Source organism: Emys orbicularis, chromosome 3 (assembly GCF_028017835.1).
Source record: "Emys orbicularis isolate rEmyOrb1 chromosome 3, rEmyOrb1.hap1, whole genome shotgun sequence".
NCBI classification, from domain to species: Eukaryota; Metazoa; Chordata; order Testudines; family Emydidae; genus Emys; species Emys orbicularis.
Genome location: NC_088685.1, coordinates 103,603,825 through 103,617,341, shown reverse-complemented (window position 1 = coordinate 103,617,341; position 13,517 = coordinate 103,603,825). Strand labels below are relative to the sequence as shown.

The window sequence follows — 13,517 nt, the reverse complement described above, 5'->3', positions numbered from 1 at the left end:
ACATTTGAAACAATGGAAAATCATCACCCAAGATCTAGACCGCATGCAAACCTGGGCAGTGGCTGAACCATGCAGTGCAGGGAGTTAAGACGAGGAAACAGCAAGAACAACCACTGGGAATATAGCCCTGAGACAAAGCCTAGAGAGAGAGCTTTTTGGCTGAAAGAGGCTTGTAACAGTGAGCAAAGAAACTGTTCCCTGATGTTTGATTCATACTGTGTTCAGGGAAACAGGCCTCTGCATATATTCTTTGTAAATAAACAAGGATTGAACCAAAGAAATACCTGACATGAACTGAAATCAGTCTCTCCTCCTAACAGAAACAACCTGCAAGGCCCTAAATATTGGCTACCTGCTCAGGTCAAAAGGGGTAACCTTGTTTTATTGTGGGTTCTAACCACTTTGGTGCTCTACAGATATTCAGCATACCCTCATAAAAGTGTCACCCTTTTAGCAACTAAGGATCTCTGTCAAACATCCTGACATTCCACGGAATACTCAGCTGGAATGTGGGTGTGGGGTAATCCACCTGACCCATGAATTTGCAGTGGGTGTGGCACTCATAAGGTTAAATGATGTATTGTGGATTGGCCATTAAGATGGCAGGGCCCTTACTGGCTTCACTATGACTGTATCAGAGAAAGCAAAAGTTTCACAACATATTGTTAGTTTTGGGAAGAAATTCTCTATACACAGCCTTTCATCATCATGACTAAGCTTCTACATTACTTTTAAATTGAAATAAAAATAGTCATTTTTAAAAATCCCATTGGACCTGACTTCTACAGCTTTTGATTTCAATGGGACAACTTGCAAGATAAAGCATTGTTCTCTAGGAGTAAGGTAAAATTGGGCAGAAATTAAAGTTATAATGTTTTCCAGCACAATACAACATTTAGGTTTTGGTAATTAAAAGAAGAGGGAAGGAAGGTTCCTAGAAATACTATGAATAGATTTTTTTAAAAATTAATAAACAGGTTTTTTAACATTTAAACGTTCCTTGTGGTGCTGTGAATCCGAAAAGCAAAATTGAAGGTCAGAAATTGAAAGTGATTATAAACCAAAAGTGAAAATGGTCCAGTCTAGTTACACTGCCCAAGTTGAGTGAATTATAGTAAAGTAAACAAATAATGAAATGGTGAAAAATAAATTACCATTATTAAAAAATAGTTCCAATAACCTAAGATACAGGTAAGGATTTTAAAATATGATTAATAACCTAACAGTCAAGTATCAGAGGGGTAGCCATGTTAGTCTGGATCTGTAAAAAGCAACAAAGAGTCCTGTGGCACCTTATAGACTAACAGAAAAAGATAACGAGGTTAGTTCAATCAGGGAGGGTGAGGCCCTCTTCTAGCAGTTGAGGTGTGAACACCAAGAGAGGAGAAACTGCGTTTATAGTTGGCTAGCCATTCACAGTCTTTGTTTAATCCTGAGCTGATGGTGTCAAATTTGCAAATGAACTGAAGCTCAGCAGTTTCTCATTGAAGTCTGGTCCTGAAGTTTTTTTGCTGCAGGATGGCTATCTTAAAATCTGCTATTGTGTGGCCAGGAAGGTTGAAGTGTTCTCCTACAGGTTTTTGTATATTGCCATTCCTAATATCTGCCTTGTGTCCATTTATCCTTTTACATAGGGACTGTCCAGTTTGGCCGATGTACATAGCAGAGGGGCAATGCTGGCACATGATGGCGTACATAACATTGGTGGATGTGCAGGTGAATGAACCGGTAATGTTGTAGCTGATCTGGTTAGGTCCTGTGATGGTGTCGTTGGTGTAGATATGTGGGCAGAGTTGGCATCGAGGTTTGTTGCATGGATTGGTTCCTGAGATAGAGTTGTTATGGTGCGTTGCATGGTTGCTGGTGAGAATTTTCTTAAGGTTGGCGGGTTGTCTGTGGGCGAGGACTGGCCTGCCTCCCAAGGTCTGTGAAAGTGAGGGATCATTGTCCAGGATGGGTTGTAGATCACTGATGATGCGTTGGAGAGGTTTAAGGTGAAGACTGTAGGTGATGGCCAGTGGAGTTCTGTTGGTTTGTTTCTTGGGCTTGTCTTGCAGCAGGAGGCTTCTGGGTATACGTCTGGCTCTGTTGATTCGTTTCCTTATTTCCTCATGCGGGTATCGTAGTTTTGAGGATGCTTGGTGAAGATTTTGTAGGTGTTGGTCTCTGTCTGAGGGGTTGGAGCAGATGCGGTTGTACCTCAGTGCTTGGCTGTAGATGATGGATCGTGTGGTGTGTCCGGGATGGAAGCTGGAGGCATGAAGGTAGGCATAGCGGTCGGTGGGTTTTCGGTATGGTGTTAGGGTGGTGTTAACGTGACCGTCACTTATTTGTACTGTGGTGTCTAGGAAGTGGACCTCCCGTGTAGATTGGTCCAGGCTGAGGTTGATGGTGGGGTGGAAGCTGTTGAAATCGTGGTGGAATTCTTCTAGAATCTCCTTTCCATGGGTCCAGATGATGAAGATGTCATCAATGTAGCGTAGGTAGAGAAGGGGCGTGAGTGGACGAGAGCTGAGGAAGCGTTGTTCCAGGTCAGCCATAAAAATGTTGGCATATTGTGGGGCCATGCGGGTGCCCATAGCGGTGCCACTGGTCTGGAGGTATATATTGTCACCAAATTTGAAATAATTGTGTGTGAGGATAAAGTCACAGAGCTCAGCAACCAGTTGTGCTGTGTCATCATCAGGGATACTGTTCCTGACAGCTTGTATTCCATCTGTGTGTGGGATATTTGTGTAGAGAGCCTCTACATCCATGGTGGCTAGGATGGTGTTTTCTGGGAGGTCACCAATGCATTGTAGTTTTCTCAGGAAATCAGTGGTGTCATGGAGGTAGCTGGGAGTGCTGGTGGCGTAGGGTCTGAGTAGAGAGTCCACATATCCGGATAGTCCTTCAGTGAGAGTGCCAATGCCCGAGATGATGGGGCATCCAGGATTTCCAGGTTTGTGGATCTTGGGATAGATAGATAGTAGATAGAATAACCCCGGTCGGGGCTCTAAGGGTATGTTGATTTGTTCCTGTGTTAGTGTAGGGAGTGTCCTGAGTAGGTGGTGCATTTTCTTAGTATATTCCTTAGTGGTATCTGAGGAAAATGGCCTGTAGAATTTGGTACTGGAGAATGTCCTTTTAACTTTACATTTTAAAATTTGTGATCTCAGCATATATAAAGTATCCAGTAAACGCTCACAAAGGCTTTTAAGACTATTGTTCCAGAGAGCTTTGATGTACAAAATCACTGATCCCAGTTCTAAACTCTGTCAGATGCACAGGAATAAGAAGAACCTCACAGTACAATACCTGCTGCTGCTCTTATGCTGTCAGTATTCACAATCTCCCTTGACAGCTAAACAAACACATTTTCTAATTTAGTGCTAGCACAACCAGCTTTCTGATCTCATGAACAAAATATTCTAATATCTTGAGTGTTCATTCATAATCACTGTTCTTAACAAGAAAATGTGCATTTGGCCTGAGGAAAGAAAGATGTTTTGAATAGAGTAAGTAGGCAGACTGTCTGCCTGAGATGGAACAGTCATTAAAAGAAGAGATTATTAATGCTCCTAGTATTCATGACCTAATCTACAGTTCTTATTGCATTAAGAATTGCCAGCCTAAGAGTATGTGGCCTGATGCTGATCTCACTTAAACCAGTATTACACTAGTATAACTCCATTTACTTGGTTAAGTTACTCCTGACTTACACCAGTGAAGCTGAGATCAGAATCAAGCCTCTGATGGCTCAGATTAGAACTCTTTGTCCCTAACGTGGTGTAAATCAGGAGGGGTTCCAGTGAAATCAGCTGTTACACTGTTGTAAAACAGGTGTGAGAGCAGAATCACACCCTTCCATCTATGGCAGTGGGGTGCGAGTATGGCAGAGGAGGCAGTACAGTATTGATAACAAATGGGATATCGCTTTATTGTAGAAGGCGCAGGTCTGATTAAAATATTTTAAACAGATGAAATCATGCCTTCATCCAAAGAACTAATAGGATTTAAATCTGTGTAAAATAAAGTTTAATCACAATCAGTTCTCCACTAACAAAATTCAGATTTCTGTTTAAAAGTATACCATACACCATATATGACTTTCCATCCCCCTCATTCTGTCTCAGCACCAGGGATCGTATCCCTTTAAAGAAGGCTAAAGTTATAGAAAATGTTTTCCTTATGCCTACTTCCTAGTTCCTTATACCCTGTCTCTCTCTTCCTTAGAAGAGTCACAGAAGATCCAGTTTGACTGGGCCAAATTTTCTATCCTACTCTATCCCTTTGCATATCTCAGACTGTGCACAGAGGACAGAATCAGGCCCTTCTCTCCTGTTGGGGATCCCCCTGGCATGGAAGAGTCCTCAGAGGGCATAGAGCCAGTGTAGCAAACTTCTGTGCCATCCTTTCCCACAGTCCTTGGAGCAGAGTGCGTGCTGGGGGTCTTCTTGGAACATATCAGGAGCAGGGCCGGCTCCAGGCACCAGCGAAGGAAGCAGGTGCCTGGGGCGGCCAATAGAAAGGGGCGGCACTCCATCTGTTATTGGGGCAGCACGTTCCGGTCGTCGTCGTCGGCACTTCAGCGGCAGCTCAATCGGTCCGCTTTAGTCTGCGGCGGCAGCTCAGCGGCGGGTACTTCACTCCCTGTCTTCCTCTTCGGCGGCACTTCGGCGGCAGCTCAATGGGGTTTTTCTTTTTCTTCTTTTTTTTTTTGCCGCTTGGGGCGCCAAAAAAGCTGGAGCCGGCCCTGATCAGGAGCAAGAAGGGAAAAGTGTCTAGAACACACGATGCTCTGAGTGTCCTCATTTGGGCCCTTTGGCACATGTTAGATCAGCCCCCATGCAGCTCCAACTTCCTCTGAGGCTGGGAATAGGATGAAAATCAGGGAGCTGTAACTAGCTTTTTGACAGCACACATCCTCTTCTCTGTGCCAAGTGTCTGCTCCATGCAGCAGAAAATGTGACCCATTGTCTTTTGAGAAATTAGAGGGGAAAGATTTGCACTGGATTTGTTTTCTCCTTTTTTTCAGTTTGCAGATATTTTATCTAGAAGCTGTGGTGATTTTCTTTTTGTTTTTTACTTTAGAAAAATTCCTTCCCTTTACCAAAGCCTGATGGGGCAGATCCTCAACTGCTATAAACTGTCATAGCTCTATTGAAGTCAATGGAGCTATGAGAATTTACATTATCTGAGGATCTGTTCCCACATGTCTACAGGTAACATAATACAGTGGTGCAGTAGCACTACTATAGTTAAAGTTGTATCCTGACTTCTGTTTAAAAGTTGACCTTTCTAAATCCTCTAAAATCCACATTCTTAGTCAGATTCCTTTGAAATTTGGTGTGCCTGAGGAGGATGCAGAGTAGGATTAATGACCCAAATTAGGGGTCAAAGCTAGGGAACTGCAGAGATATAACATCTGAAGAAACAGCCATTCTTCAAAAAGTTTCTAGGTATTTTTTGTTGCCTAGAGCTAGAGATAAAACTGTTGATGTGACGCAGGTCAACATGGTCTCAATCTGTCGAGTTTAACCAATGTACTGCATGGCGCCCACTAAATCTTTGGGGGACCCAAATTGAGAATGGTATTTAAGAAAACATACATTTTTGTAGTGTGCATGTCAGTGGCGGATTTAGAGTTAGTGGGGCCCTGTGCGCAGCTTCACTTTAGCCCGTCTTCCCCCTCGGGACCCAGCCAAGTAAAAGAACATTCTCTCTTATCTCCCCTGTGTTTTTCATTCTTTTTTTCTTCATCCTCCTCCTATATTATAAGTAATGGGGAGTAAATGAAAATTAAAGTGTGGTACCTTGATTGGGGCAGGGGGGTGGGGTGCAGGAGGGGATGCGGGGGTCGGGCTCTGGGCTGGGGCAGGGGGTTGGGGTGTGGGAGGGGGTGCGGGGGTTGGGCTCTGGGCTGGGGCAGGGGGTTGGGGTGCGGGAGGGGAGTGGGCTCTGGGAGGAAGTTTGGGTGCGGGCTCTGGGCTGGGGCAGGGGGTTGGGGTGCGGGAGGGGGGCAGGGGGGCGGTGCTTACCTGGGGCGGCGCGGCTCCCAAAGTGACTGGCACACACACTCGTCTGGCAGCGGCTCCTAGGTGGGGGGGGGGGCAGGGGGTCTCTGCATGCTGCTGCCCTCAGGTGCCGCCCCCACAGCTTCCATTGGCCACAGTTCCCAGCCAATGGGAGCTGTGGAATCGGCGCTTGGGGCAGGGGCAGCATGTGGAGACACCCCCCCCCCCCCCAGGGGCCGCAGGGACATGCCGGCCACTTCCGGGAGTGGCACAGAGGGAGGGAGGCAGAGTAAGCAGGGAGCCACCTTAGCCCTGGTGCTGGCACGTCTCTGCATGCCCCTTGGGGGAAGGGGGGCAGCGTGTCTCTGTGCGCTGCCTGTGGTAGGAGCAGCGTGCGGAGCCGCCTCCCCCCCACCAGGGCATGCAGAGACGTGCCAGCAGCTGGCCACTTCCGGGAGCGGTGTGGGGCCACTGGCAATGGCATGCAGGCAGCCTGCTTGCCTGAGCCCTGCTGCGCTGCTGGCCAGGACTTGGGGGAAGGTTGTCAGATGAGATTTGCCCTGCATTTTGGGAGCCCTGTGCCACCACACAGTTTGTTTCATGATAAATCTATTACTGGTGCATGTGCCAAATACAGAAAAATGGCTGGAGGGTTTTCATTTTGTTCTAGAGCAAGGAGAACACCGTGACGTGGCTGATTTGGGGTACGGAGGTGGCCTCTGTTGGCATAATGTTTTGCCTACTCTGCAGCATCTAACCCGGGGTGGACAAATTTTTTGGGCCGAGGGCCACATCTGGGTGGGGAAATTGTATGCAGGGCGGGGGCAGGGGGTTGGGGTGTGGGAGGGAGTGCAGGGTATGGGAGGGGTGTGGTGTGCAGGAAGGGGCTCAGGGCAAGGGATTGGGGTGCAGGAGGGGTGCGGACTGTGGGAGGGGGCTCAGGGCAGGGGGTTGGGGTGCACAAGGGGTGAGGCAGGGGGCTCAGGGCAGGGGGTTGGGGTGCAGGAGGGGTGCGGGGTGTACAAGGGGGCTCAGGGCAGGGAGTTGGGGTGCAGGCAGGGTACGAGGTGCAGGCAGGGGGCTTAGGGCAGGGAGTTGGGGGGCAGGGTTTAGGAGGGGTTCGGGCTCCAGCCTGGCCCTGCTTACCTAAAGCGTCTCCATGGTGGCAGCGATGGGCACCAGGGCCAGGGCAGGCTCCCTGCATGCCTGCCCTGGCCCCAACCCCGACCCCGGCCCCAGTTCCGGTCCCCTCCAGGAAGTGCTGCGGCCCCTGGGGGATGGGGGGTGGAGAGCTCCGCGCGCGATGCCCTTGTCGCACATCCAGGTTCCTCCCCCGAAGCTCCCATTGGCCGCGGTTCCCTGTTCCCGGCCAATGGGAGCTGCAGGGGGCGGTGCCTGGATGCAAGGGCAATGCACGGAGTCCTCTGCCCCCCCTGCCAGGGGTCTGCAGGGATGTGGTGTCGGCCGCTTCTGAGAGCGGCGCGGGGCCCACGGCGCCACGGGGGGCAATCCCCCGGGCCGGATCCAAAGCCCTGAGGTGCTAGATCCGGCCCGTGGGCTGTAGTTTGCCCACCCCTGATCTAACCAGTGATTTAAGAGGTTGTTATCTGCTGGACATTGTGGTTATTCGCTTGGATGGAAAAGTTCCTGGCCTTATTCCTGGTGTATATTTCATACAATGTCTGAAAGCAGGATTGGGCCACATCAATTTGTGCCCAGGAGCTGATACTTTTCTCTGATTTGGCTAAGCATCTGAATATTGACTACAGTAACAATGTGAAAGCTATTAATGTGTTTTGGAAGAACATTAATTGGGAAATTGGAGAGTTCATGGCTGACCAGAAAATTTGCCCTGTATGGCTTAGAAACACTTCAAGTTCTGACACCTCTCTGTTTCTCGGAGATGGGGTACAACAGGGCTCAGAGCATCTTTCTCTCAGACATAAAACTGTCAGTAATTTGGAACAGAAACCCTGTCTGGGATTTCTCTCCCTAGCTCTGCCACAAACTCCATCTTCCAAGCATTCTGAAACACAATTGGCAACACCACGCCACTGTAACATCATTGTCCTTCCCTCCCGGCATAGTATGCGAGTCAGGTTATAGGAGTGGGAGGGAAGTGACAGCAATGGGAAATGTTTGTATACTAGGGATTGAAGACTTCAGGAAAATGCATTCCCTGTTTGTAGTGGGGAGGTCCTAGGTACAGTAGTAGGGAGTGGCCAGGTTAGAGGTGGTAGGCAGTGACTGAGCCAAGGCATGGCTGGAGAGGCGTGTTGAAGCAGTGCTGATTGGGCACAGTTGGTGTGTGTGTGTGTGGGGGGGGGGGGTGACTTTGTGTGCAAATTACAGGACATGATATGTACAACTGCCTAAATGACTACTAACTCCTACCAACAACATTTCTTTTCCTGTTCAGAAACCTAGGAAATTCAATGGCAAAAAACCTACTTTATCGCAGATTTAAGATTGCTTGGTGATATGTCGTCCCCTTGCAGGACACTGAGTTCAGCAAAACTCAAACTTCTGAAAACCAGGAAATGCACAGACCAGATGTCCAGTACAACCTTAACTCTGCCTCTTTCAGCAGTGCCCCAATATGCTCCATTAATACACACATCCCTTTACTCTGCCAACCTCACAGTTACTGAAACGTACAAGCTCTTCACCTCCTTTTACAGCCCATTCACTCTCACTCACAGAATTCCATCTAACACTACTAAAGGACAAAAAGAAAAAGGTGCCTATGCCATGTTCCCTCTGTTCCCCTGGAGCTGGCATTAGCCAATGGGAATTATTTGCATACACACTAGGTGCAGTCAGAGTGTTAGGTATACCCACACTAAATGGTGGAGACAGTAGTTGGACCTGCTTGGTAAAGGTGTGTTTTTGATATGAGGACATGTGTGAATTACTCTGAGTAGTGTGACAGAGCTGTGATTATGCTGTGAGGAGAGCTGTGATTTGCACCTGCTTGTGTGTGAGGAAAGGGAAGAGATGTGTTTGTACCTTCAGGATGCAGGATGCATTATTTTTATGCAGAATTGTGTAGGCTACATCAGTAATAGGTAATAGGGCTTCTATTACAAAGGATATTGTCAGCATTGAGGTGGAATACGAGAGCATCCTAATGCTTTAATGATGGTTAAGTGAAAGGTTGAGATGGTATCCTGTGAGCAAGTGTAAGGGAGTTGTAAAAGGCTGGGAAATAGTTATTAAATTGTACACATGTGGTAGGTATTCCTTCTGGGGAGTTGGCTAAATGTGTGAGTGTATCCTGAATCCTACAATGAATGAAGTTCCTGAGTGTATCCTGAATCCTACAATGTCAAGGGCCAGTGAGTATGTGCTGTGTGCATATTGAGGCATTGCCCAAAGAGAGAGAGGGAAGGCAACCTTTTTATTTTTTATTTTTATCCTTTAGTAGTATTAGATGGAATCATGTGGCTAAGACTGAATGGTTAGTAAAAGGAAGTGAAGGAGGTGAAGAACTCGTAGACACAATATATATTGATTTTAGTAAGGCTTTTGACACAGTCTCATAAGCAATGCAATCTACATGAAATTACTATAAGGTGGGTGCACAAGTGGTTGAAAGACCGTGCTCAAAGAAAAAACAACGAGGAGTCCTTGTGACTAGTCTCTAAGGTGCCACAAGGACTCCTCATTGTTTTTGCTGATACAGACTAATACGGCTACCACTCTGAAACCGTACTCAAAGAGTAGTTATCAATGGGTCTCTGTCAAACTGGGAGGGCGTGTCTAGTGAGGTTCTGCAGGGGTCAGTCTTGGGTCTGGGACTATTCAATATTTTCTTTAATGAATTGGATAATGGAGTGGAGAGCATGCTTGTAAAATCTGCAGATGACACCAAGTTGGGTGAGTTTGCAAGCATGTTGGAGGGTAGAATTAGAATTCAAAATGATCTTGACAAATTGGTCTGAATTCAACAAGATGAAATTCAGTCAAGACAAGTGCAAAGTACCTCACTTAGGAAGGAAAAATCAAATGCACAACTACAAAATGGGGGAATAACTGGGTGCATGGTAATACTTCTGAGAAGTGGGCTATAGTGGATCACAAATTGAATATGAGTCAACAATGTGATGCAGTTTCCCAAAAAAGCTAATATCGTTCTGGAATGTATTAATAGGAGTATTGTATGTAAGACACAGGAGGTAATTTTCCCACTATACTCAGCACTGCTGAGGCTTCAGCTGGAATATTGTGTCCAATTCTGGGCATCACACTTTGGGGAACATGTGGACAAACTGGAAAGAGTCCAATGGAGAGCGCAAAATGATAAAAGGGTTAGAAAGCCTAATCTATGAGGCAAGATTGTGTGGGCAACCTTAACTGAGTTTCATGGTTTTCAAAAGTTTTGAATTTTGCTGAACTCAACATTCTGCAGGGGGATGACATACCAGCAAGCAACCTTAACTCTGTGCTAATGTAGTTTTCTGCCATTGAGTATAAATTGAGTATTAGTCACATTCAAAATTAAATAAAAATAATGATAGCATAAAGGGTTAATAATCAATTTGCCTTTGTAAGAAGAGTATTGTATATACCTTTGCTTATGAATGTTAATAACTTAGTGGGGAATTTTTCTTTTATTCAGGACATGGCCTTTCATTATCAAGAGTCCAAAGCAATATAAAAATCTCTCTTTCATGGATGCGATGAACAAATTTAAATGGTCCAGATCAGCAGGTCTCTCCTACAATGAGCTTGTTCTTAGACTGCCAGTGAATGTGAGATGCTCAAAGACTGACAATGCAGAATGGTCGGTAAGTCTAATCCTGCATTAGCTGTCCAAGTGCTATTGAAGACCTAACAATACTATGAATACAATGGGGTCCTCTCTGAAGAAAACGGGAGTTACTGTGCTTGAATTGATGGGGAATAAGTAGTTGGTTATATGCGTTTCCCTCCACTTCTCATGGCTGTTGAAAAACGGTTGAAAAGGTTTGGAAAAGTTGGAATATATTATCACTATTTTCCTTCCTTGAGCACTGACAGGATATTAAACGACTGAAAAATCAGTACCCTAGCCAGTCCATGGAATTAGTAATAGAATAAGGAGCCTTTCATCACCTCTGGGCCATAGGTCATGGAGTCTACATCTCTCACCCTAGGAGTTGGTCTCCTAGCTCAGTGATGAGGTGTGTTAGTAGGCCAGGAAAGGGAAATTCACATTGTTTGCCATATTTTCTCTGTGTCCGGTTGCAGGATTTCAGTCTCCAAGGATATTCCTTTCTGATTCTCCCTGAGCACTAAATTCACTTTGAAATGTAAAGTAAATAGTAATCCTCCACTGAGCTCTAAATGTCTATTGACATTTTAACAGTCCCTCTGGGAAAAAATGAATGGCATGGCTATTGAACTTGCATTGACAAAGCACCATTAGAATACCAATGTAGTATCAGTGGAGGAGACATTGAAAAAATAAATGTGCATTGACACTCTATTGCATATTTGACTCCATTATAAACAGATTCATGCATCAATTCTCCTCTGTATCTGACCTCTGCTGAGCATGAGAGGGGAGTGCATCATGGACCCAGTTATGTGCTTGATTCTGTGCTTACCCAGCATGGGCATGAGCTAGAGAAGCCTAGATGCAGTTCTATGTCATTGGTGATATGATCTGTAAGCACACAGCTGTCAGTGGTGGTCTGGCAAAGCAGCACTCTCGTCCCAACCCTGAATAGCTCCCTCCATCTCCCACACCAATAAGAGTGGGGCCTACTGGCACAGGAGATTTATGCCATTGGGGGAGTTTCCATCCTCCAGGGGAATTCTCTACTCACTAAAATCCAACCCCCTTATACCTCTTGAGAGTTTCAAAAGGGCAGGAGTATAATGCAGAATCTGGCCTTCAATGTCCCTAGAATTCTTAGAGTTGTCATATTCATACATTATAAGAGAATCTAACATTGACCAGATTGGCATGTCTTTGGGATGGACCTGAAATAATTCGTGGTTCACCATCAGTACAGGTCTAACTATGCATAGTATGATACTCACCTTCATTGAAATTGTATAGTGTGTGAGAGATTTTTATGAGATGTTTGTAAAATAGTTCTGATTTCATTCTAATGCTTGCTATACTACTGAAATTCTATGAAAAGTAATTACGGACACTACATGCAAAATGATCACTCAAAATGATCATGGTTAAATAGCTTGGCTGCTTTAATCTACTTAAAACAATAGTGAACACAAAATGCACAGCCAACATAATTTCATTATTTATTTTTTCGGGGTTCTAGCTAAGAGGCTGGAAATCATATATGGAAATTATATCAGATATGGGGAGGATTTTCTATTTTCTCTACTCTTCACTTATTAGACAGCACTGTTCCTTTATATTCCAGAATACAGTAGCAATATTTGCAGCATTACAGACCCAAGGCAGGTATGATCTCAGTAGGAGCTGAGGGTGATTGGCTCTATGTTTTTATCATTAGTTTCTTTTTCCATCAGGTTACGTCCATTAAAGCTAAGAGCAGGATTTATTTTCTTTCTTTCTTCCTTTCTTTCTTCCTTTCTTTCTTCCTTTCTTTCTTTCTTTCTTTCTTTCTTTCTTTCTTTCTTTCTTTCTTTCTTTCTTTCTTTCTTTCTTTCTTTCTTTCTTTCTTTCTCATAACCAGTATTGCAGTTAGCCATCCTTCAACAAGATTAAGATAAGAGCTCCATACTGGGTCAGACCAATGGTCCATCTATCCCAGTATCTTGTCTCTGACAGTAACCCATACCTGAACTTCATGGGGACTGTACAGAACAGGGCAGCTGGAGTGATCCATCCCTTTCTTCCTCCTATGGCTTCTGGTAGTCAGAGGTTTATGGTCTCCCCAAGCATGGAGCTGCAGCCATACCCATCTTGGTTAATAGCCATTTAACATCTCTAGTTCTTTTTTTGAATCCAGTTATACTTTTGGCCATCTCAACATTGCATGGCAGGGAGTTACACAGGTTAATTGTGAAGTGTGTGAAAAAATACTTCCTCTTGTTTATATTAAACATGCTGCATATTAATTTCATTGGGTAACCCCCTGGTTTTTGTATTGTGGGAAAAGGTAAATAACACTTCTCTATTCACTTTTTCCACACCATTCATGATTTTATATCACATCCCCCCTTAGTCATCTATTTTCTAAGATGAAGAGCCCTAATCTTTTTAGTCTCTCCTCATATGGAGCCGTTCCATACCCTTGATCATAGAATCATGAAGTGTAAGACTGGAAGGGACCTCAATTTGTCATCTAATCAAGTCCCCTGAATTCAAGGCAGGGCTACGTAATAACTAGGCCATTCCTGACTGGTGTTTTTCTAACCTGTTCTTAAAAACCTCCACAACCTACATAGGCAATTTGTTCCACTGCTTAACTACCCTGACAGTTAGGAAGTTAAATAAAGTTTTTCCTAATGTCCAAACCTAAACCTCCCTTTCTGCAATTTAACCCATTGCTTCTTATCCTATCCTCAGAGGTTAAGGAGAATAGTTTTTCACCTCCT

General features: G+C 45.1%; 1 protein-coding gene across 1 annotated transcript in view; it reads left to right on the top strand.

Moving 5' to 3' along the window:
• The window catches only part of MOXD1 (monooxygenase DBH like 1), a 96,585-nt gene that overhangs the window by 78,515 nt on the left and 4,553 nt on the right, over positions 1–13,517 (top strand). The window contains exon 11 of the mRNA XM_065401999.1: positions 10,618–10,786. Within this exon, the coding sequence (XP_065258071.1) occupies positions 10,618–10,786 (169 nt within the window). The remainder of the gene's footprint in view (positions 1–10,617; positions 10,787–13,517) is intronic.